This window comes from Eleginops maclovinus, chromosome 9 (genome assembly GCF_036324505.1).
Source record: "Eleginops maclovinus isolate JMC-PN-2008 ecotype Puerto Natales chromosome 9, JC_Emac_rtc_rv5, whole genome shotgun sequence".
NCBI classification, from domain to species: domain Eukaryota; kingdom Metazoa; phylum Chordata; class Actinopteri; order Perciformes; family Eleginopidae; genus Eleginops; species Eleginops maclovinus.
In genome coordinates, this window is record NC_086357.1 from 15,249,472 (window position 1) to 15,271,282 (window position 21,811).

The 21,811-nt window shown below is 40.0% G+C and overlaps 2 protein-coding genes and 1 long non-coding RNA gene across 3 annotated transcripts; 1 reads left to right on the plus strand and 2 right to left on the minus strand.

Annotated features, from left to right (window-relative positions):
• Positions 1 to 3,644: 3,644 nt before the first annotated feature.
• Positions 3,645 to 4,931, minus strand: LOC134869960 (uncharacterized). The gene is made up of 2 exons (XR_010166479.1): positions 4,492 to 4,931; positions 3,645 to 4,139 (listed from the first exon to the last, which is right to left on the minus strand). It is a non-coding gene; the product is annotated as an uncharacterized LOC134869960 (long non-coding RNA).
• Positions 4,932 to 6,089: 1,158 nt separating this feature from the next.
• LOC134869959 (angiopoietin-related protein 4-like) lies at positions 6,090 to 9,183 on the plus strand. Its single transcript, XM_063891942.1, has 7 exons — positions 6,090 to 6,609; positions 6,770 to 6,880; positions 7,036 to 7,126; positions 7,762 to 7,875; positions 8,155 to 8,250; positions 8,342 to 8,620; positions 8,705 to 9,183. The coding sequence occupies exons 1-7, from the start codon at positions 6,160 to 6,162 to the stop codon at positions 8,872 to 8,874; spliced, it is 1,311 nt and encodes a 436-aa protein (XP_063748012.1). The 5' UTR covers positions 6,090 to 6,159; the 3' UTR covers positions 8,875 to 9,183.
• A 1,137-nt stretch (positions 9,184 to 10,320) lies between these two features.
• On the minus strand, positions 10,321 to 21,747 carry LOC134869957 (dipeptidyl peptidase 9-like). Its single transcript, XM_063891936.1, has 21 exons — positions 21,502 to 21,747; positions 19,680 to 19,770; positions 18,638 to 18,882; positions 17,989 to 18,101; positions 17,300 to 17,473; positions 16,664 to 16,832; positions 16,460 to 16,570; positions 16,117 to 16,245; positions 15,907 to 15,968; positions 15,720 to 15,820; positions 15,377 to 15,554; positions 14,903 to 15,062; positions 14,363 to 14,442; positions 14,053 to 14,223; positions 13,758 to 13,893; positions 13,294 to 13,439; positions 12,912 to 13,058; positions 12,438 to 12,590; positions 12,070 to 12,212; positions 11,633 to 11,744; positions 10,321 to 11,545 (listed from the first exon to the last, which is right to left on the minus strand). The coding sequence occupies exons 2-21, from the start codon at positions 19,733 to 19,735 to the stop codon at positions 11,453 to 11,455; spliced, it is 2,679 nt and encodes an 892-aa protein (XP_063748006.1). The 5' UTR covers positions 19,736 to 19,770; positions 21,502 to 21,747; the 3' UTR covers positions 10,321 to 11,452.
• Positions 21,748 to 21,811: the final 64 nt, after the last annotated feature.

Consider the following 21,811-nt stretch of genomic DNA (forward strand, 5'->3'; position numbering starts at 1 on the left):
GTGAGAAAGTTGGCAGGGTTTTTGAATCTGTCTCAGGCCTTTTTCTCAGTCTGAAAGAAAATATATTGTCAATTCCGTCGAGTACAACGCTACGAATCGCTACACAAAAAAAAGCACAATGTTAACAATAGAGAATAATGTCTGTATGAGACGTGGCTCTAACATGTTCTTCTACAAATGATGTTCCCATATAACAAAACTGCATCTTAAATTATGTTTTAGGAAACTGTTTTTTTAAGGAGTTACAAATAAGTTTCTTATTAAAGTCAAGAAGAGGTCTAGAATTTTCACCCAGGAGGCCGTTGTTAGTGTCCTGTGTGAAACTAAAAACTAACTAACACTTTTTAAATATTTAACAAACTTGACTATTAAAAGTTCTTATCTTAGGCCAAACCATGATATATACCAAACCTAACCAAGTGGTTTTGTTGTATTTCAATTAGCAACGATATATACATTCTTCTCAAAGCGTACTTTACAGTTTAGTTTGGGGATGTTATTTTGTTTGTATCTGCTATGTTTTTTTTCTGAGATTTTCCTTTGCCCATGCTTCACCTTTACACCTAGTATCTACTTTCTGCTGATTAAATCACTAAGAAAATATACATTCAGTGTTTCAGAGAAGCCATAAAAGTGTGATTATATCACCTAAAACACAGAAAGGTATTTATTAAGCCCTCTCCTGTCTAACAGGCCTTTGCTCCTGGATGCTTCAGGGGAACAAAACTTCTTTCTAGGTTAAAGTGCAAGGAGGAGAATCGGATTGTAAAAAAAAAGAAGAAGAGGGAACAGGTCTTTAAGCAGGCGGGAGCTGCAGGATACAGATGCTGTGAGGGGAATCTGGGTGAAAGATCAGTGTGATGCAAGTGAATGAACGTAGAACCAACCTTTGAATTGTAAATAACAGCTGCTTTTTATAAATCCCTGATTACATCAACATATGGAGCTGTACACGACCTTTCACACACTTTCCTCTTCTGCCAAGTGAACTGAGCTGACATAGAAAGATGAAAATAAGAGACAAGCACCAACTGAAGGCTATTTTCAAAAACCTTTTGGACATAAATAAGAGAATTACAAATATGAGATGTACTATTTCCTATTAAAAATGTCCTTTAAACAACTCTACCTATTATATAGTACATTACCCCCTAACATTTTAAAACTGAGAGAAAACTTATTTTAAATAAAGTAATGTTTTGTTTCATTTTGACATCTGATATAGCATCTTATCCTCACATGCGCTAGCGTCATTCATTAACTTTTTATCCAGTGTTAAGCCACATTTTTACTATTTTGAGAGAGATTTGTTTTAGATATTGGTTGTTCTCGTAATGAGTGGTGTCTCTGTCTAGGCGATGAAGTGAAAAATACAAATATCAAACTTTTTTAAATTTTACCTACATTTATAGTGCAATACAACACTCAAATCCAAAGGGTAAAAAAAAACTTTCTAAATCAATCATCAGTCATGTTTATGTGTTTATCCAATTTCATGCCAGACTAAACTATATTTTAGTTGAAAGAAAATCAACAAATTGAAACAGTGCAACAACTATTACAGACTTATAATAAGAATACTTTAAAATGGGACCATGACACAATTGGGAAATATAATCCATCAACAAATTTAACAAAACATCTGATGCTCAAACCTATCCCATGTCTCTGGTTGGCTTATTTTCGTTTTTCTATCAATGGTTTTATATTCCTTATCTTGTGTTTTTGTGAAAGGGCTGTTGTTCTTTTTAAGCTACCTGATCACAAACACTCAAGGTTGAAGATGACAACAAAAGTTTTAAATAGTTCCTGATCCAGCTGCAGCTCTACTGCATGTTTTTGTTTCTATGGTGTCTTTACCTCGACATCAGCTGAGCATGTCTGATGCAAAACAGAGGCAAAGGCTTATTTTCTGCCTGGGAGAGACTGATGCAACAAACCCTGCACGTGACTACATCTTCACCTTTCACACACTAACCAACTGGTGCCTGAAACACAGACTACCCCAGCACCACCCCACCACTGGGTGTGGAAGCTGATGTGCTGTAAATGTGCAGATCTGAAGGAACATGTTGTGTTGTTGTCTGCAAAGTTAAAGGGGCCTCGAGCATCAGAGATGTTTCTGCATGAAAATAATGATAAAAACTATCTTGAAGTCCTTCTAATGTCACAGTATGATGTGTTGAGATTCATAATCTGCACATAACCACAGATAGTCTGATATTAACGGGCAATGTTATCATTTTTTCGGACAAATCAACCTCTCTCAAATCAAGTTAAATCTTATTATCATCTCGAAGCCTTACACCAAGGAGATCTTGGGAATTGTTATGCAAAGGGAGTTTTTAACAAAGTGTGACAGACCTGTGAAAGAGGACGATAACATGCATGCAAATGTGGCTTTTGATAACTTTTGGCTGGATTACATATTTGCTGGCAGTCCGGCAAACTGTGAGACTAAACACAGACGTTTCCTGTCCAACATGCTGACTGTGAAGATTTTGTTGCAAGATTTCATGACGATTCCTGCCACAAATGTAAATGAGGTTGACTTTAATACAAACTCTCAGATCTTCAGTGTGTGAACCTCCTTTATATTTATTCAAACTTGCAGGAAACAGCTGTTATTATAACAGGGCCGAGACATAGACATGCACGCTGCAACTTCCAAACAAAACCTCATCTACAATTCGAACATTGTGTCCTGATCCAGCTGAGAGAAGTTGGAACATTTTCTGATTGAGCTCAGTCTCACAGAGCTGCAGACACAAATCCCTGCCTGACATGAGCTGACGGCAGGAGGTTTGAGGATACGTGCAGCAGCAGGGCAGCCTGCACTCAGATACGTGCACTGCAGCACAGACAACCAATAATGATGTAAAAGCAGATGAGTGTCTCAAGGCTATATTAGGAATACAAACATATGGCATCGTTTGTGTGTCAATGTTTGTTTAAGGTTGATCGTACTGTACTTTGTAACTGTGCAAAATGTCATACATAGTTCCTCCTTGTTCGGTTTCATTTTCAATTATATGAGGTTTTCTTTTTTCACTAATTACACAAAATACCCTCCAAGTACTTTCTCTTGACAGACATTTCTTTGTGGTGGAGATGAATTAATGCAGAGTGAGTGCAGAGTTTGTGGTTAGGTTTTAAAAGGACGGTTTCTATTTTTGCTTTAAAACCAAAACAGCTGTTACTCAGTGAATACAGCAAAACATTGACCACCCACATTTAAAGTTAGAATGCTAAACTCAGGTGGGGAACATGTTAAACATTAAACTTGCTAAACATAATGTTAGTATGTTGTCCTGATACAGCCCCACAAATCTTAGACATCTGACTGTATTCACATGTAAATACATTATTCATGTTGACACATTTCTTTTTAACACCCCTTGACGCCTGAATTTAAATGCAATTATGTTAAAAAATTTATTTTATGTGTTTTTGCTTTCAAGCAGATGCTAAATTAAGTGGAGATTATTAATTTCAATTTAGCACATAGAATAGATATAATTTTGGGTATGATGCAAATTAGCGACAACAGGCATTAATGGATAAAATAGTAATTTGGGGTATGATGCAAATTAGCGACAACAGGCATTAATGGATCAAATAGTAATTAAAACACATTTCCCATCTCAGGCATGTAATTCATTTTATTGATGCCAACATATAATTTAAATTAAAATAGTATTAATTTCATGACAATATGTCAACAGACATGCAAAACTCATGACAATGACAACAAAACAACAATAAAAAAACAGCATGTAGAACTGTGTGTAATAGAGAGAGAGTGTGTGTGTGTGTGTGTGTGTGTGTGTGTGTGTGTGTGTGTGTGTGTGTGTGTGTGTGTGTGTGTGTGTGTGTGAGAGAGAGAACGAGAAAACACTTAGAGAGAACAAAGGATGTGCCGAGCTGTCTTACTCATGAACTCAGCTGTCAAAAACTCATGACATCATTAACCATTCATTATAACAATGAAAACAATAACAATAACAAGAACAAAACAGCTAAGGTTGTAGTAGGTGCTCTCGCAGCAGTAGCTGCAGAACTGGTGCTAGGGACCGCATCAGAGTCTCCATCAGTGCTGCCACTGTCATCACTGCTGCTGCTGCTGCTGCTTTCATCACCTGGTGTAAAAAAAAAAGTCACTATTGAAAAGAGCAGACATTTTTATTTATGATTTATGAGTACAGTTGTAAGACAGAAAAGTTCTTTGAAAACAGCTTTCCATACTTCGAGGTCAAGCTAAATGAAAGAAATAAAAGGTCACTATTGAATGCAGACATCTGTATTTACATAATACAAAACATGTACTCATTGTAACCAATGTAGACAATATGGCCGAATGTAGCGAATTCGCGACACACAGAATCACTTCAAATAACTTCAGAAATATCTGTCAAAACTATTCTATTCTGCTTCGTTAGCTGCACAAACAAACAATAAACAGCAAAAATATTTTTTTTTTCAATAACTTACCTCAAATAGGACCGTATATTTCGTATTGCTTTCTCCACTCGTTAGCGTCTAACCGGATATGCCCGCCTTCGTCGACCGGGTGTAAGTTCCCACTCTTTGACCGGTCCTACGAGAAACTAGTGCTTGCAAAACGTTCCTAGGTCCGTATCGAAGAGACATGAACCGGCATTGGGGGAACACATGCACGATCTCGGCTGCATTTTTAATAGAAGCGGTTTGAGGCGAATTCGCGACAATAGGCGTTAAGGGGTTAACACAAGCTAAGGGCAAAATTGAGTACAAGATCAACTGACAAAAAGTCCCTAAAGCCCAGGATGGGAATGGTGTTTAAATTGTTTGTTTTATTGATCAACAACCCCAAACTCAAAAATATTTAGTCAATTCACTAGACAAAGACAAGCACCACATTCTCACAATTCAGGAGGTCGAAATAGTACATTTCTGGCATTTCTGGTCGAAAGATATAAACTAATAATAACTAATAAGTTATTATTAGTGCATAATAACTTTAGGAGTTTAGGGGAAAGTTCACTTTTCTATCTAATCAATGCATCCTGTCCTTTATTTTCTTCTTTGGGTAAATATTTCTTTTAAAAATGCTCTTCTTACAAATGTGACTACCCGTGGTTTAACATGTTGTTCTGCATGTTTGTGTTTCAGAGTTTGGCTTCTCATCGGTACCTAATCAGTACACCACGTGCCCTGTGTGTGGGTGTGTGTATGTGTGTGTGTTTTGTGGTTGGGACTGAGTGAGTAGGAAGGCCGGAGGGTTGAACTTTCCCCTACTTCTCACACTGACTCCTCCATCTTTGAGTGTTCTCCGGCATTCCTGATTCATGCAGAGGACTCACAGTGGCTTGCCCAATTCCACAAGGTGAAATACATTACATATAACAAGTATTAATCATTAAATCTTATTGTTGACCATTCTACAAAACTGCAATTTGATTTTGTCTTTTGTTTCATTGGACACACTGTATTACAAAATAAAACAAAATAAACCATTCATAAGTATTGGCATTATGCAAAAATTAATAATTAATTAACAGTTTAGACTATATGAACATATGGAAAACCCATTAGGTTGTATTATTATTTAACAAACAGAATGTAGAAATGGTGCCTGTGGGATTCAGAATTAAATAGAATTATAACAACTATTTGATTTAATTATTAATTTATCAGTAAATCAGTCATTTGTAAGTATATTTCAGGCAAATATCCTAAACATTAAACTTATTATTTGTACACATTTTCTTTCAACATTTTAATTGGGTTTTGACTTGATGCTCAAACACTTCAAAAAATGTAATGTTTTAAAGGTTGGCTCTAGCATATTGTGATGAAAACGCAATTTTTCTTTAGGTAGAAACACTTAAAGTGAAACAGAATTCATGTTCCTTTTTTGTTTCAGTACGTGTTTTACCAGTAATTATTAAGACTTTCCATTGCATCATGATCAAGTCATTATGAGGGCAACTACTTTGAAGGAATTTCCAGCCCCAAGCCTCCCTCTATTCCCTCCTCCTCGCTCCAGCAGCCAATCAGAGGAGCCCTCTGCTGCAGCCCTGTGCTATAAAAACCCCACAATGCTCTTCAGCAGCAGACAACAGAGACAGATTTCAGAACCAGTTTTCATACTGAAAGAGACTCTCAGCAGACATAAAGATGAAGATGCCACTGCTTCTCATCCTCTTGCTGTTCATTTTAGTGCAAGCAGGAGATGCTTTCCCCACAGACAGAAGAGCTCGGGATAAACAAGCTTCCTGGGACGACGTAAACGTGGTGGCTCACGGCCTCCTGCAGCTAGGCCAGGGTCTGAGGGAGCATGTGGACAAGACCAAAGCCCAGATGAGGGACATCAACACCAAACTGAAGGCCTTCAACGGTACTGTAGCCGAGCTGCATAGGAGGCAGCAGGAGCAAGAAGGAGCTCTGAAGGCAAGAAGCATAGAGGAGGAGGGGAAGCTGGAGGCAGAGCTGTCAAAGGAGGTGAAGACGGAGAACAAGGACATCCAAACCAGGATGGACAGACTGGAACATAAAGTGGAGGAGATGCTCAAAGAGCCTGCACAGGACAGCAACAGCAGCAATCACACAGAGGTCTCATTCATCCAGGTGAGAGACAAATAATATGCACATGTTAATATATTTTTTTTAAAATAGTTTCCTATTTAAATACCCCCGCATAGAGAAAGGCATCATATATTGTAATAAAAGCTGTGATCCTGAAAACGCTATGATGCTCTGTAGCTGACTAGACATTTTATTTTTCCAGAGACTGGTGGCGGCTCAGAACAAACGCATTGACCAGCTGGTCGAGAAAATCCAGCAGCAGCAAGACAAACTGGAGAAGCAGAGTCTGCACCTGCAAACACTGCAGAGCAAGGTGAGTTACACCACTTAAATATACAGTACACCTCGTATGATTTAGGAGGTGAGAGAAAAAAACCTGCCACATGTCAGCAGCAGGATTACATTTGCGTTAACAAGATCAACGTAAGTGATAAGTTATAGTGTGTTGACCCTGCTTTGATCTACCAGGTTGCACATAAGAGAGTAAAATCCCACCGACGGAGAGATGAAGAGACGGCACTGAGGGGAGAGCCAGCAGAGCAGAGAAGAGACGCTTCAGGTAAGAATCAAACTGTCGCTCTGAGGGGAAGAAATTATGTCAAAATGAGTGATGATGTTGAAAGACTTTGACCTGTAGCCAATGTGAGAGGCTTGACCTTTGCATGCTGAAAACATAGTAAAATTAAGGAACTGTAGCCCTCATATATTCTTCTTCTTCTGGGCATTCCTCATCAAGTACGAAAGGTATATAAAATCACAATTCAATGAGAAACATACATCGACAGAAAACGTTACATAAAATAGTTTGAAACCTGAGCCGTTTCAACATTGATTTTGCAGCAGGACAGAATTAACAGGATGGTAAAAAGAGCTATTAATTTATCCTATAGTGACTTAAGAGCTAAAACCTTTGAACCTGAATTTGTAATCGCTAACTTGCTGGCAGAGCGGCTCATCTAAAGTCCAAAGATCAGGAGAAAAATGAGGACAGCAGTTTTTATCACACACCTACTGTATTGCATGCTCAGGGGACATGCAAAGCTCGAGCGAGATGCAAAGACAGCAAGTGTGTGACCCAAAACCTAAGACTCATCAATGCTTACAGATGTACTGTATTGAATTCCCCCAAATTAAGGTCAGTCTCAGTCTGAACATATGATCCGATCTGGGTTTCCTTTGTTCTGGGTTTCTCAGGTTTGGCCAGAGATTGTCATGATCTGTTTGTACGAGGGCAGCGAGCCAGCGGCGTCTACACAATCCAACCAGAGAGCTCCCGACCCTTCAGCGTGCTCTGTGAAATGACTTCAGGTGAGTCAAACAGCAACTTTCCCCAAAGGTCCTCCTGTGTTGATTATACAGAACAACAATGTCTCAACGGCTTAAACCACAGAGAAACACTTTCTAAAAACACTCCAGAGAGGGCCCTGAGACATTTTAGGTCAAGGGGTTGAACATTTCAGAGTTGTATGATCTTTAAGAAATTATAATGGCTCTCCCAATTTGCCACGTTGGTAATGTTTTTGAGAAAGCGTAGTCATTTTGCTGTGATGAGCCTCTTAGCTTTATATTTCCTCTTTCTCTTTGCAGAAGGCGGATGGACTGTCATCCAGAAACGTCACGATGGATCCCAGAGCTTCAACCAGCTATGGGAAAGCTATAAGACAGGCTTCGGCAGCTTGAATGGTGAGAAACTTGGCTCATAAAAGTTATTCAAAAATCTGCATGATTAAACCTGAGTGGTGAAAATTAATCTAAACATTTCTCATCCCTCCAGGTGAGTTTTGGTTGGGCTTGGAGAACATCCATGCTCTCTCCCAACAAGGCCCGTATGTCCTGCAAGTGGAGCTCTCTGATTGGGCGGGAGAGCAGCAGCACCAGGCTCAATATCAACTCAAACTCGAAGGAGAAGAGAAGAGGTTTGCTCTCCACCTGGAGTCATTATCTGGGGTTCAAGAGAAAATAATGACGACCGGAAAATCTGGTCTTCCTTTTTCCACGGTCGACATAGACAACGACCTCTCTGCTGACATCAACTGTGCTGAACTACTATCAGGTACGAAACATAAAAACTGTGCGAGTGGCTAAATACTGGTAGAAATGAAACTAAAGTTGTAATAAAAATGCTCTTTTGTTTCAGGTGGTTGGTGGTTCAGTAGTTGTGGTGAGTCAAACCTGAATGGCAGATATGCGAGAAGGCCAAGACATCAGTCCAGAAGACAGGGGATGTTTTGGACGTCCACAAAGGGACAAAACTACTCTGTGAAGACGACTCTTCTAAAGATGGCGCCCACCACAATACAGAATTAGGCTGATCAGTCTGAATGAAAGAGCAAAGGACCAAATAAACACAACTGTACAGTATATAACTTAATGATCCATCATGCACAGGATCATCACATATTTCTATGCTATGCCATACCGTACTTATTGTCATATTGACAGTTGTTTACTCTCTTTATAAGGGCTTCTTAATCTTATTTTGTCATTTTGTACTGTATGTGTTTTTAAAAACTTCTACTTGGTAATAACCGGTGTATTACTTTTGACATTTATACACATTTTATATTTCATTTATATGAAGTGGATGAAAGTAAAGCTTTTTAAATGTTGAATAAATCCTGACTCTTTGCTCATGCTTGAAGGTGAAAGGCCACACAAACACACCCCTCAGCAGCAAAACCACAATTAAAATGGTTTAAGAGTATTTCACAGAGGTGGTAAAACTAAATAAATGTACTGAAGTACTGTACTAAAGTACACATTTGAGGTACTCGTACTTGAGTATTTCCATTTTATACTACTTTATATACACCGATCGGCCATAACGTTATGACCACTGGCAGGTGAATTGAAGAACAGTGGCTATCTCGTTAGAATGGCACCTGTCACTGTGTGGGATATGTTAGGCAGCAAGTGAACACTTTGTCCTTAAAGTTGATGTGTTGGAAGCTGGAAAAACAGGCAAGGGCAAGGATATGAGCGATTTTGACAAGGGCCAAATTGTGATGGCAAGACGACAGGGTCAGAGCATCTCCGAAACTGCAGCTCTTGTGGGTGTTCCTGTTCTGCAGTGGTCAGTACCTACCAAAAGTGGTCCAAGGAAGGAAAACTGGTGAACCGGAGACAGGGTCATGGGCGGCCAAGGCTCATTGGTGCGCGCGGGAAGTGAAGGCTGGCCGGTGTGGTCCAATCAAACAGAAAAGCTACTGTAGCTCAAATTGCTGAAACAGTTAATGCTGGCTCTGTGTCAGAACACACAGTGCATCGCAGTTTGTTGCGTATGGGGATGCGTAGCCGCAGATCGGTCAGGGTGCCCATGCTGACCCCCGTCCACCGCCAAAAGCGCCTTCAATGGGCACGTGAGCATCAGAACTGGACCATGGAGCAATGGAAGAAGGTGGCCTGGTCTGATGAATCACGGTTTCTTTTACATCATGTGGATGGTGGTGTGCGCCGCTTACCTGGGGAAGACATATGGCACCAGGACGCACTATGGGGAGGAAGCAAGCCGGCAGAGGCAGTGTGATGCTCTGGGCAATATTCTGCTGGGAAACTTTGGTCCTGTCATTCAACTTGGGGAAATTTGAATTCTGTTTAATCTCTTCCTTAAACTCAAAAAGCCCAATACAGTTTAAAAAACTGTCCGGTGGGGATTGTAAACACATTGATTTTTTTGTGTTATTTGACAAAATAATGACCAATAAAAAACGTTCTAAAAGAATACATTTCACGAGCAGAATAAACGTTGAAAAAGATTGTTCACTTCTGTTTATTTCTTCCATATCTGAGAGTACAATTAACCACGTTGAGTTCATGGCTGCTCATCTTACAGATGGTCATCAGACACACACGTAAAAAGGCATTTTATTCTCGTAGGTCCTCAGACAGATTCCCTGATATATACTTTACGAGCAAGGCACCTCAGACTGCCAACAGCTGTGTCATACATCATTTATAGGTCAGTTTGTTGGCACCAAGGCAAATATACGTAATATGTGCAAAAAACCTCAGCAGCAGAAGAAGAAAAAGAAGCTCCCCGGAAAATAAAGCAAGCAAGTGAGTGAAACAGCAACATGTCGCTACATATTTCCATTTTTTATGATTGCATAAGAATTCATAAAATACTATTTTTTTCACAACACAATAAAAACGTGGCCTGTGTTTTTTTTGTCTTTTAGATGTGGAAAAATGTGGCACAACACATAAGACGTCTTTGATGGCGCATGAGGGCACACAGTACAAAAGGGGATTTAAGAGCTTGCTTAATTGCTCTTTTAGAGCTTTACAATGACTAATTTATTCCAGTGTTTATTTTCAGACACAGACAAATGATAACTCTATCAGTTGCGTTCAAAATGAAGTGAGAGTTCAATAAAAAAAAAAAAGGAATGGCACAAAAAAAAGAAGAACCGAGCGCAGCAGGTCCACTTCTGTACTTTTTGCATTGCTGATAAAGTTCTAGTAATGGTGCATCGAGCAGCATTTTGAACATAACTGTCACATTGTGATGGTTTTCGTGTCACCGTCTGCCTTCAGCCCTGTGTGTTTTGGGTGAATGGCGCCCTCTGCATGTTACGGGGCCTCAAAGCATCCCAGCATATTTCCCTCCACTGTAGATACAGTGTTAAGACTACAAGACCCCTTTCTCTCAGACATGGTTTACTTTATGGTAGTGATATTCAAATCTCATATTTATTGATGCTAAAAAGCTTCAGCACCTTTAAAACTGCAGACTAACTCTTGAGGTGCTTCAAGGCATAGCTTGCATATCATAAAACCAAGTGAAAGGAGATGCAGGTTTAAATAAATGGAGGAAATGGAAACAGGAGACAAGAAGATGAGGTTAGGAATTGAGGAAGGAAAGGTCAGTGTGTGGAAAGGCTTATCAGAGGTTCTGCTGGAGGAAGTGCAGCAGCGTAATCTCGTAATGTTCTCCAGACTCTGGACATCGGATGCTGTGTCGCTCATTGGGATAAATCTGGGAAAACAAAAGACATGTTCAATCATCATTGGATCAGCTGAACAGGCTTCACTTCAGTCAGTACAAATGTGTTCATCCGCTTACCTGCAGGCTGTATGGTTTTCCTGCGCGGATGAGTTGAGACACCAAGAAGTTAGTGTGGAAAAAGTGCACGTTCTCATCTAGAAACCCGTGCAGGATCAGCAATCTGTTAGGCCTGTGTCAGAGGGATGGAGTTCTTAGTTCATCTGATCTTGTTGTTTACTTGTAAACATGTAGGAGTAAATGTTACTGATTTTACAGCTGACAGGGACACTGATCACTACATACATTAGCTTAAAGGTACAAGTGAAATACATTCTGTGTTATTCAGTCACATTAACTGTAGTAACCTTGTTGTAATATTTAAGATCTATGACAGAAGGTAAAGCATCACAATGTATTTTATATAGGGTATTTGTCATAGATGATAGTGGACACAGTAACTGAATAGTAATAGATTTAGAAAATCCAAACTAAATTCCATGTTTTAAATGTCTCACTCATTGGGGAGCTTGTCGACGTGCAGGGCGACCGAACAAGCCTCGTAACCCTTGGGGTTTTTCTCAGGCGTGTCCAGATACCGCTCTGTGTAGCCAGTGTCGTAGGCCATCCACAACGTCACAGGAGCTCCTGCGATGGCGACCTTAAAAAAAACACAAACAGTGTCAAATAGAATCAACGTTTTACATCAACGTTTTCACAGATGAAGAAAGAGCCGAAAGTTGAAATGGTAAATACAAAATATATTAGTTGCTAAAAGTTGTCCATAGGATTAATTCCAACATCTGCGTATAAGTCTGTTAAACTGGTCGCCCACTTACTGCACATCAGTTAGCACACAAACAAAGTAAACAGTGATTTCTCTGACCTTGAAGATGTCTGGTTTGTGGATGAGGCCCATGAGGGAGAGGAAACCTCCGTACGACCAGCCGTGGATGGCAACACGACTCAGGTCCACAAACGCGTACTTCTCAGCTACGTAGTGCAAACCCTCCACCTGGTCTTCAATCTCCACCTGACCCTGATTGGAGGAAACAGAGAGGTTACTCACCCGACTCATCACAGTTTGGATGCAGGAGGTAGTGGTGGCTACTCAGTATGTCTCAATTTAAGCTGCATATATATATAAAGAGAGAGAGAAATTAGGTCTTAAAACATCACGGTCGCTATTCCTCCTGACTGTGTTCATTGTGCGCTACTGTTTTCAATTTTTTTCCCACCAACATGTAGTCTAAGTCATGGAAATGAAGGTTGTTGGCAAACATGTTTAGTCCCAGTTTGTGTTAACGGCTCGTCCCTGTCTGAGTCTGTCGGAGGCAGACAGATGATTTGTGTTAACTACCATTTTGTCTTTCACAGCTCCTTCAAACTTGAGTCCTCGCTGACAGGAGCCTCGTCCATCAATCACAAGCACGGCATAGCCAAGAGACGCCAGCGTGCTCAGCCGCAGGTACTTCACTCCTTTATACGAGTTATTCACTAACTGGACCTGGAGGAAAGAATAACAACATGGTTACAGTTATGTCATTTGATTTCTTACTTTTAAAGCAAAGCTTTGGCGGCCTGTTGCTTTTTCAAGATCAAAGACACAAGTTAGTTACCATTTATTAAAGTAGAAAGGACCAACACAACATCTTCTTGCCAAGTAAAATAATTTAAATTCATACATAAGTCAAAGTTCATTAAATAAACCAGTAAAAAATAAAAAAGTTAAAGTATCTAACCTGCGGACCGCCGTACACGAACACCACAGTGGGATGCTTCCTGCCGGGGACAACCTTCTTCGGTTTGTACAACATACCGTACAGCTCGAAGCCCGACTTCCCTGTGAAGCTAAAGATCTCTGGAGGAGTGTAGTCCATTGGGAAACCTGGGAAAAATATATATATTTAAATCTACAGTAACATAAAAAAAAGGTAATTATTTTACATTTTCAAATGCATGAAAACTTTAAGTTAATGTTAATAGTTCAAACGTATCAGTACTATTTTCACATGCTTTTAAAAAGAAAAGCCATTAAATGGTCATTCCTTATTAACTCACTTGTTGATTCATGCTGGGTCATTCCTTATTAACTCACTTGTTGAGTTAGTAAGGAACGACCCAGCATGAATTGAAAACAAATGTTTAAACACCATTTTTCCAAGTCTCATGTTATTTGAGTTTTTATGTAACCAGTTGTCCGTACCAGAGGACTCCATCATGCTCGCCCAGAACTGAGGCTCTTTGTGCAGCGGGTCGTCATCCGAGCCCTGCAGCTTGTAGATGTGCACACAGGGCGCCGTGGACAGGCTGCTGTAATGGGTGACGAACAGGTCAAAAGTCTGTAAGGAAAAATAAGCAACACAAAACAGGGTTGACCAGCATCCAACAAATATTTATATATGTGCCGAAATCTATGGAGAAAAATCAAATTCAGGAAAACAAACTGCCACGGTTTAAAAATGTATATATATGAAGGAAGTACTCATGAGGTTACACACCTGGCTCACTGAACAGCTGTGGGAGAAGCCAGGTTTAGTGAGTCGGACGATTTCCCCCGGCGAGTCGTAGCTGACGACATAAAGGTGATGCTCCAGAGGAGAGTCTTTGGTTCCCTGGAAGTAAACCTGCTTCGCTGCCTCGTCCACCCAGATCTGAGGACTGGACGACCGCTGCACAAACACAGAGCAACATGTTTGAACAGGGTCTGTTTGTTGTGTTACTGATGAGGGATTGTGGTGGTTAATTACTCCTGCTGTGGATGCAGTTACATGTCAGCAACCTCAAACTGATTTGTGGTCAGCGCTTTACCTTCGCTCCATGATTGGCCAGCACCTCCCACTCCCCACTGGTTACTGTCACCTCGTCTTTGACCGGACACTTGAAGTCATCTGGTGGGAGGAGAGGAGAGGACTGAGAAGGCTTTGACAGCAAGGGCAATATTAAATAACTTTATCATAATACAATCAGTTTTTCACTTCAGGGCACGAATCGTTGTTTATTATAAGTTTTTTAAATTATTATTATTATTATTTGCCTGTAGAGTCTCATCGACACCTTGCAATAATCCAATGATCTTTAGAAAATGAAATATATCATAAATTGACTACAACCGATTACTCAACACTGATCAGTACGTCATACTAAATTAAAAGGTGGAAAAATATAAAAGAGATAGCAGCAAGGCTTATGCTCAATTCATTTCCCCCAAACTGGTTGAATTATGTTGTCTGGTATTTCATTGTTGGGCTAAATTAAAGTAAATAACTACAGGGATATGTTTCTTCACTGATGTAAGTTTCGGGTGATGTGTGCCTGCCGGTATCAGCCTGTGCTTGTCGATGCTGTTACCTTCGGAGTGTGTGTAGCCATTGGCCCAGGTGTAGCTGCCCCGCTGCAACATGCTGGTGATCTTATACAGGTGGCAGAAACCTGTTTTTGATTCATTCACGGTTATGAAGGTGATCTCTTCATCACTGGTTTGGACCAATGGATTGAAGATGTCGTGGACCTAAACACAAATAGAAAGTCATGATGGCTTTCCCGCTGAAAACTGTGCTATTTAAATACAAATTTAACCATTACCCATGCTTTTATCATAAATCATACAATGAGCCAGACACAATCACAATATGTAGTTGTGATACACCAAAATGTTATTAAAGTTAATCCAAGCTAACAAAACATCCAACTATTCGCAACAGACATTAAAACATTTAGGAACAATAACGGACTAAATGCAGCTCAAAGATGAGAGGGAGCATCATTACTGAATCAGACATAAATCAAGAAACCTTCAGGCTTCAGTATGAACAGAACCCTCACATTGATCCAGATGTCGCTGGTCTCCTGGTAGATGATGAAGGGATGGACAGAGTCTCCGAGGGCCTCAAGGCTCTCCTGCCTGCTGGCCTCAGCCTGATGTGCAGGGATGAAGAGCGCTGGAGGCAGCAGGACAAGCTGGAGACGCTGCTGCCGCCGGTCCATCATCACCGCCCACGCACTGACGCACAGAAAGGGAGAGGTGTTAAGCATGCAAATTTATATCATGTTACTCAGTTCTCGGATTTGGAACTTTGTGATCTCGGCAAAGTTTAAAGATAATTTAAAGGGCAGGCTTTTAAAATCACAGTGTGATTTTTTAAAGTTTTACAGAAAAAATACTTACTATCTGCCGTCTTTGGTCCATCCAGCTCTGGTGATATACTCAGCCCAAGGGAACATGCTGGTGAAGGGAGCAGGCAACTCCTTCTCCTGTGTGCTGATAATCTGAGGGGGACACAACATGAAGCTGGCATTTAAAGACCTCTTCCCGAAGAACCTTCTGGTAATCATTTTATTTTATAAGCACTCACTTTGCCGAGATTGTCCGTCCTGATTTCTGCTATTTTGAGAGTAATGTCGGGATTCTTGCTGCCTGAAGACAAAATAAAACTGGCTTATGTTCCAGCGATTCTCTCAAAAGTCTCAGTTTCGGCCCGTGTAGTGTAAAGGCTAGGCTTTATCATAGCTAAAGTTATGCATTTTAAAACAAAGGCTTTTTTTGTTTATGTCTGTATCTGTACCTGCACGTGGGTATCTGTAGACGTCTGTTTTTCGCTCCTCCAAAGCTGGAGATGGAACATGAATGACCTCGACCTTAGACTCGTCCACTTCCTCATACAGAATCTGCAGAGTTTTACCCCCATCGGATTCTGAACCAGAGAGAAAAAAACCCAGTAAAACCAGTCAAAGATGAACCGAGAACTACATGTGAATAATTATCACGATCATTCTAAAAAACAAAGCAAAGCGTCAAATAAATAAATATTCATTATTTAAGTAAATTATAACCCACCTTTGTTTGACTGTTGATAATAAGTTTTAATATTAAACTACAACAACAACCTGTGTCTTTTTCTCACTCACCTTCACGAGCAGCTGGTGACCACCAGTATCCGGTAAAACGGTCAAACTCTTCCTGCGTAACAAACGTGGCTACACCGGCAGATTTGGGGTCCTCTTTTGGGTTATTAATACCTAAACGAGTACAGAGAAAAATAAAAACACAGTGAAAAACCTGAAAGTAACAGGAAGCATTCTCCAGGAAGATCTGACCGTCTCAGCCCTGACCTTTGTGGCAGAATGTGAGCCTCCTCTCCTCCCTCGTCTCAATGCTGGTCACCCAAATGTCGTTGTTGTTGATGAAACCAATGAAGTTGGGGTCCCCGTGGCAGATCTTGGGATCCATGCGGGTTCCTGGACTCTGGCTCTTAATCTCAACAGGATGCATTGGAGAAGTCTGCACAAACACACAGAGGACATCTGAGGTCACAACACCTGGAGTTACACACTTTGTCATTAGCTTTAGGTAAAGATGGAAAACACTGACTAATATTCCTGTATGTGCTGAAAGAATAGTCTGCCTTCATAAGTTAAATAAACAATCCAACGCTCAATGTTTGATGACATTTTGGAGTTATATGGGTTTCATTTTGTTTAAACTCTTCTTTTGTGGGGGGGGGGGTTCTGTAAGAGATTTACTGAGATGGAAATGTCTATGTTGGAAAAATGTCTTTTCCAGTGCTTTCTGTTGGAGAACCTTAAAATAAACAAACGTTTCAAAATGACCTCAAATGTATCTTTTTGTATTTCTGTAATGCAACTTTCCTGTTTAGAATTATTATTTGGTTATTATTATTGACCCATTTAGCAATCTTAGCCATCATTCACTGTGCGACTTGGCACTGAAAGTCCTGTTACACTCACCGTGAAAGTGTTGTTTCCACCGTCGCGGCAGTAATACAGGCTGCTGTTGGCCTGAAACAGCATGAGGCCACTGGGTCGGTGGTATTCATAGGAGGTGATGCCAGACACCCCCAAACGTTTCCTCTCTCGCAGCAGCTCCTCCTCCCGAGAGAAGCCCCCGTGGTGAGGGCTGGCCTAAGGTCAGGGTGACAGGAGGACACACAACGTGATAATGCTGGCCGAACGGGTCAAAGTCATAGAGTTTGTTCAGGGCATGGAAAACAAACAAACTGTAAGAGAACCTTACCACACTGAATTAAAGAAATAATTAGCCTGTACCAATGATTATAACTTCTAATATTTTCTCCTTTCAGTGGCAACAACTTCTGTTAGGAAATAGAGTGGTCTCGTATTTGTCGTCAGGGGAACATTTTAAAAAGGTAATTTTTTTTTAAATCACACGTGCATAATCAAACTCTTGATGTGCAGGCACACTTCTTTTTCATGCAATAACAATTGATGTGTTTAATACAGTCAATGGCCTAGCAGAGAAATTAGCCTCCATTAACTTCAATTTATTTTCTTTATTTTTTATTCAATGTAGATGCACGTGAAAAAAAGCTTTCTTCAAGAATTCAGAGTAACACAGGGTGAGTGAACGACATAGGAATTAAGTGGAAGTGTCAGAATGAACTAAATGTCCTTCTCACCTGAAAGTGATTCAGCATCGCTTTCCATGACAAAACCAATAGAGCATCCTTGCGGACCTTCCTGGGAATTTCTGAGTAGAGTAAAGAATTATCCCTGCTGGCGTAAGGCATTCCTATGAGAGCACAAACACAGGAATAGTCAACAACAGAGCTACATGGGTATGTGGTGCACATAACAACACTTGACAGAAATGGAAATGATATCACATAATACAACTGACGCACACGAGGAAAAGCAGGAAAGAGGAGCAACCATTTTCTACTGATTTTGTGCACTACAGCTGCAACAGAGAAAGCAGAAAGATGGCCTCAGATTAAATCTGTGTTCCTAGTAGAGTTAGAGGTTTGCCCAAGCACACACAGCCTTGATCTACTGCAGCTCGGTAGATATCAAAAGAGTCTGAAAACAGTTGCAGGCTGATAACTGTGACTCACCAGCTGTAGCCACATATTATTCACAGAAACATGCTAGCTTTCCAAAAGACAGAAAGGAAGCAACTGAATCTGAAGGCCAAGGAGTCTGTGCCTGCCAAAACCATTTTATCTCAGCTGTATATTCATCATTTTCTTCAAGAGTAGAAAAAATTACATTATCGTGTACTTATTTCAGACCCTGCATGAAAATAATCCAGTTCTGTCCCAAGCTCACCTAGGTAGTAAATACGGTGGGATTGTGGGCTGGTCTCATCTTTCTGGACGAACTGGAAGTCGTGTGGTGCTTTGTTGATAACCACACGTGTGTTCTTGTGGCTGTTGTGGATTATCTTCCTCAGGCCATCCCAGGTATGCTTCTCCACCTGGAACCTATTGGGATTCACGTCGTCCATTTCCACCACCTCTGTGCTGTCAGAGAGCTCGTCCACCCCTGTCATGCCTGCCAGTGCCAGTCTGACGCTGAAGAAAGAAACTCTGATCAGATACAGCTACAGTAAATCCAAGAGGGAAAGTACCACAAGCAAACTCCAAAATGTGGTTGAATCTTTGATTTGACGGTTTACTTGACATGGTAATTTGGACGTTCTGACAGAAAACAGACTATGTAATGTTCCTCTAAACGTATAATCTAGTTGATGTATTGAGAGTCATCTCAAATAGATTTTTAAAGTGCGTGGCACTATGGATGGCCGTGGCAATCTGTCAGTGGATTGGTCCACCCCTTTGGTCAAAAAGGAAATTCAACAGCAACAACTATTGGAGTGACTGCCAGGAATTTAGGTTCACAAATTCCCGTCCCACTGAGGATATTTTCTAAAGATGATCTCTTAACTTTTCAGGAGCACTAGCAGGTCAAAATACTATGTTTCATGATCCGTTATGTAAGCAAAAAATGAAATTCCCATCAGCCTCAGCTTTTTACTGTATATAGTGCTGATTGGTAAAGTCAAGCATTAAAACATGCTACACTACGATGGTAAAGACAATGGAATAGAAAATGGAGTATCCACATATATAAAAATATATATTTTCAGAAGTGATTTAAAAGGGATACTGATTGTGCATGCCTGAAATTTTCGTCATCATACAACAAAATACATTTTCCACGGACTATTAAAATGTCTTTACACACTTATTTGTATATCTCGTAATACTTCTCGGCAGCAAACACCATTAAGAAAATGTTCCTCTGACAAAAAAATATCATTGATGAAAATAATGCTACTTACAGCTTCGATCGTTAAAATGAAACATACCTTTCCTGGCTGTCTTCTCTTTTGTGTTCAATTTTCCGCCTCTTTACTCTGTGCATTAACTGTTCGACGACCCTGGACCAGACCTGACACCCTGAGGGAAACCAGGTAAACACATGAGACCTGAGATGTTGAACAATTAAAACAAATTTCAGACTGTTTACATGGCAGCACCTGGTCTAACTGACAATCAAATTATTGACACAAAACTCAACATGTGAAAACCTAGACCTCGCCCTCAGCTAAGGTCAAATGCTATCAAAGTGAAATTGTTACTTAAGTGAAGGCCCTGCTCAGGACCGACGTCTCTCTGCTGCTTCATGGAGGAGCTGCTGCTTTTCAGCCGACCATCGCCACATTTCCAGCTGTGTGTTCCTGATATAGAGTCTCACTGAGTGTGACTCAGCTGCATGATGCTGACACTTCAACGTCTGTGTTATAACTGTGGCAAATGTTGCACTGTCGCTCCACATTTTACTGTAGGCTGTTCTGTTGCCTGGGGCCAAAATAAAGGGCAAATTCTACAGAAGCTGTTTCCCAGAAAACACGACAGCATCTCCCTTCTAGCAATCCATGTGTTTGCCGGAAGAACCAATGCCATACTAGGACATTTGAGATGAGTTGATTAAAGTGGATTATACTGCAGTCTGAATATTGTATTTTCTCTCACCCCTATATTTGACTCCTTTATCACGTGACTGAAAGTCCAGGTCACAACTGATCAAATTTGTTGCGCTGATGAAGGCTCTGAGATAGCGTCAAAACCTACAGATCTATTAAGTGGGGTTTGGATTTTTCTTTTTAAAAATATTATTATTGAATATTTTAAAGACAAAATGTTGAGTCAATAACAATTGATAATAAATCCTAAATATTTGATTAATAGCTAATGTTAGTTGTGTTGTTAATGTGAATATGTGTTTGCTCTGAGCAGCAGTGGTGAGAACATTTACTTTACTCAAGTAGAATTGTATTTTACTTTATTTTTCTACTTTTCCACTACATTAGAGGGAAATATTGTACTATTCACTTAATTGCATTGATTTGACAGCCTAGTTAACATGCACATTTAAACTAATAATACAAACAATACCAAAACACCTTTACCGGCTGCAATGTTCAAGTAATGACATGCATCAGAACTCAGAAATGAAATGCTAAATATTCTGTAATGGGCCATTGAGGATATTTTTTATGCTTGCATTTGTCCTTTATAATAAGGTGAAAACAGTATTCCGTGAACTAGATAGATGAATACCTGGTGAATAAGTCCAGTTTATTCTCCCAGTGTCTCTCCAACCACTGTGATGCTGTTTGTGTCTGTTTTATCCTGATCTCCTTATCGGTTACCAGTTACCTGTTCATGTGACTTGAATGAAGTCTGTTTACAAGCCCTACTTTTGGATATGTATCCTAAACTGATTAAATATTCGTGTAAATATCTCCTTGTGGTGTTTTTGTAGTTCATATATTTGGCAATATCCTCTTAGTTATCACAAGCTGTATGTTTTCTAGCATCCGTTTACAAAAACATAACATATTTTTAACGAATAACTGTTGGTTTCGTTTTGACAGCTGATGAAGTCTGCAGTGAAGTCTACAGCTCCACACCACACTGAGAACATCTGGTCGAGACATGTGTCCTCCCCATAAAACATGACAAACACTTGAAGTAATTGATGTTATAATTAAAACACAGTTTATATTCTACGTAGCATGGAGCTAGCCAGTTAGCCGCCCATTAACGTTATCCAAACACTTGTTAGCTAATGCACCGAAACAGAAAGAAAACCAAGCAGTAAACACTCATTCGCTTTTTGCTTACTCGTTCTGTCTTGTGTCGAGGATTACCCGTCTTGAAAACAACGACCAGGGTCTGATTAACTGGCAAATTATTCCCACAGAGCAGGTTGCTAAATGCTAATGTGCTAACAATGCGGAAATCAAACGTTATATCTGGTGACCCGGATGTGATCCCTCAAATTCGTTTCTGCTTTAATAATTGCATGAACAGATCTTTTTTGTTTTTGTATACAGCAAAAAAAACGTTCTACTACTAATCTGTAAAAATACCAAGCCATATTAATAAAAAAATAAAATAAGGATATTCATTCATTTCTGGTCTATTCAAATAT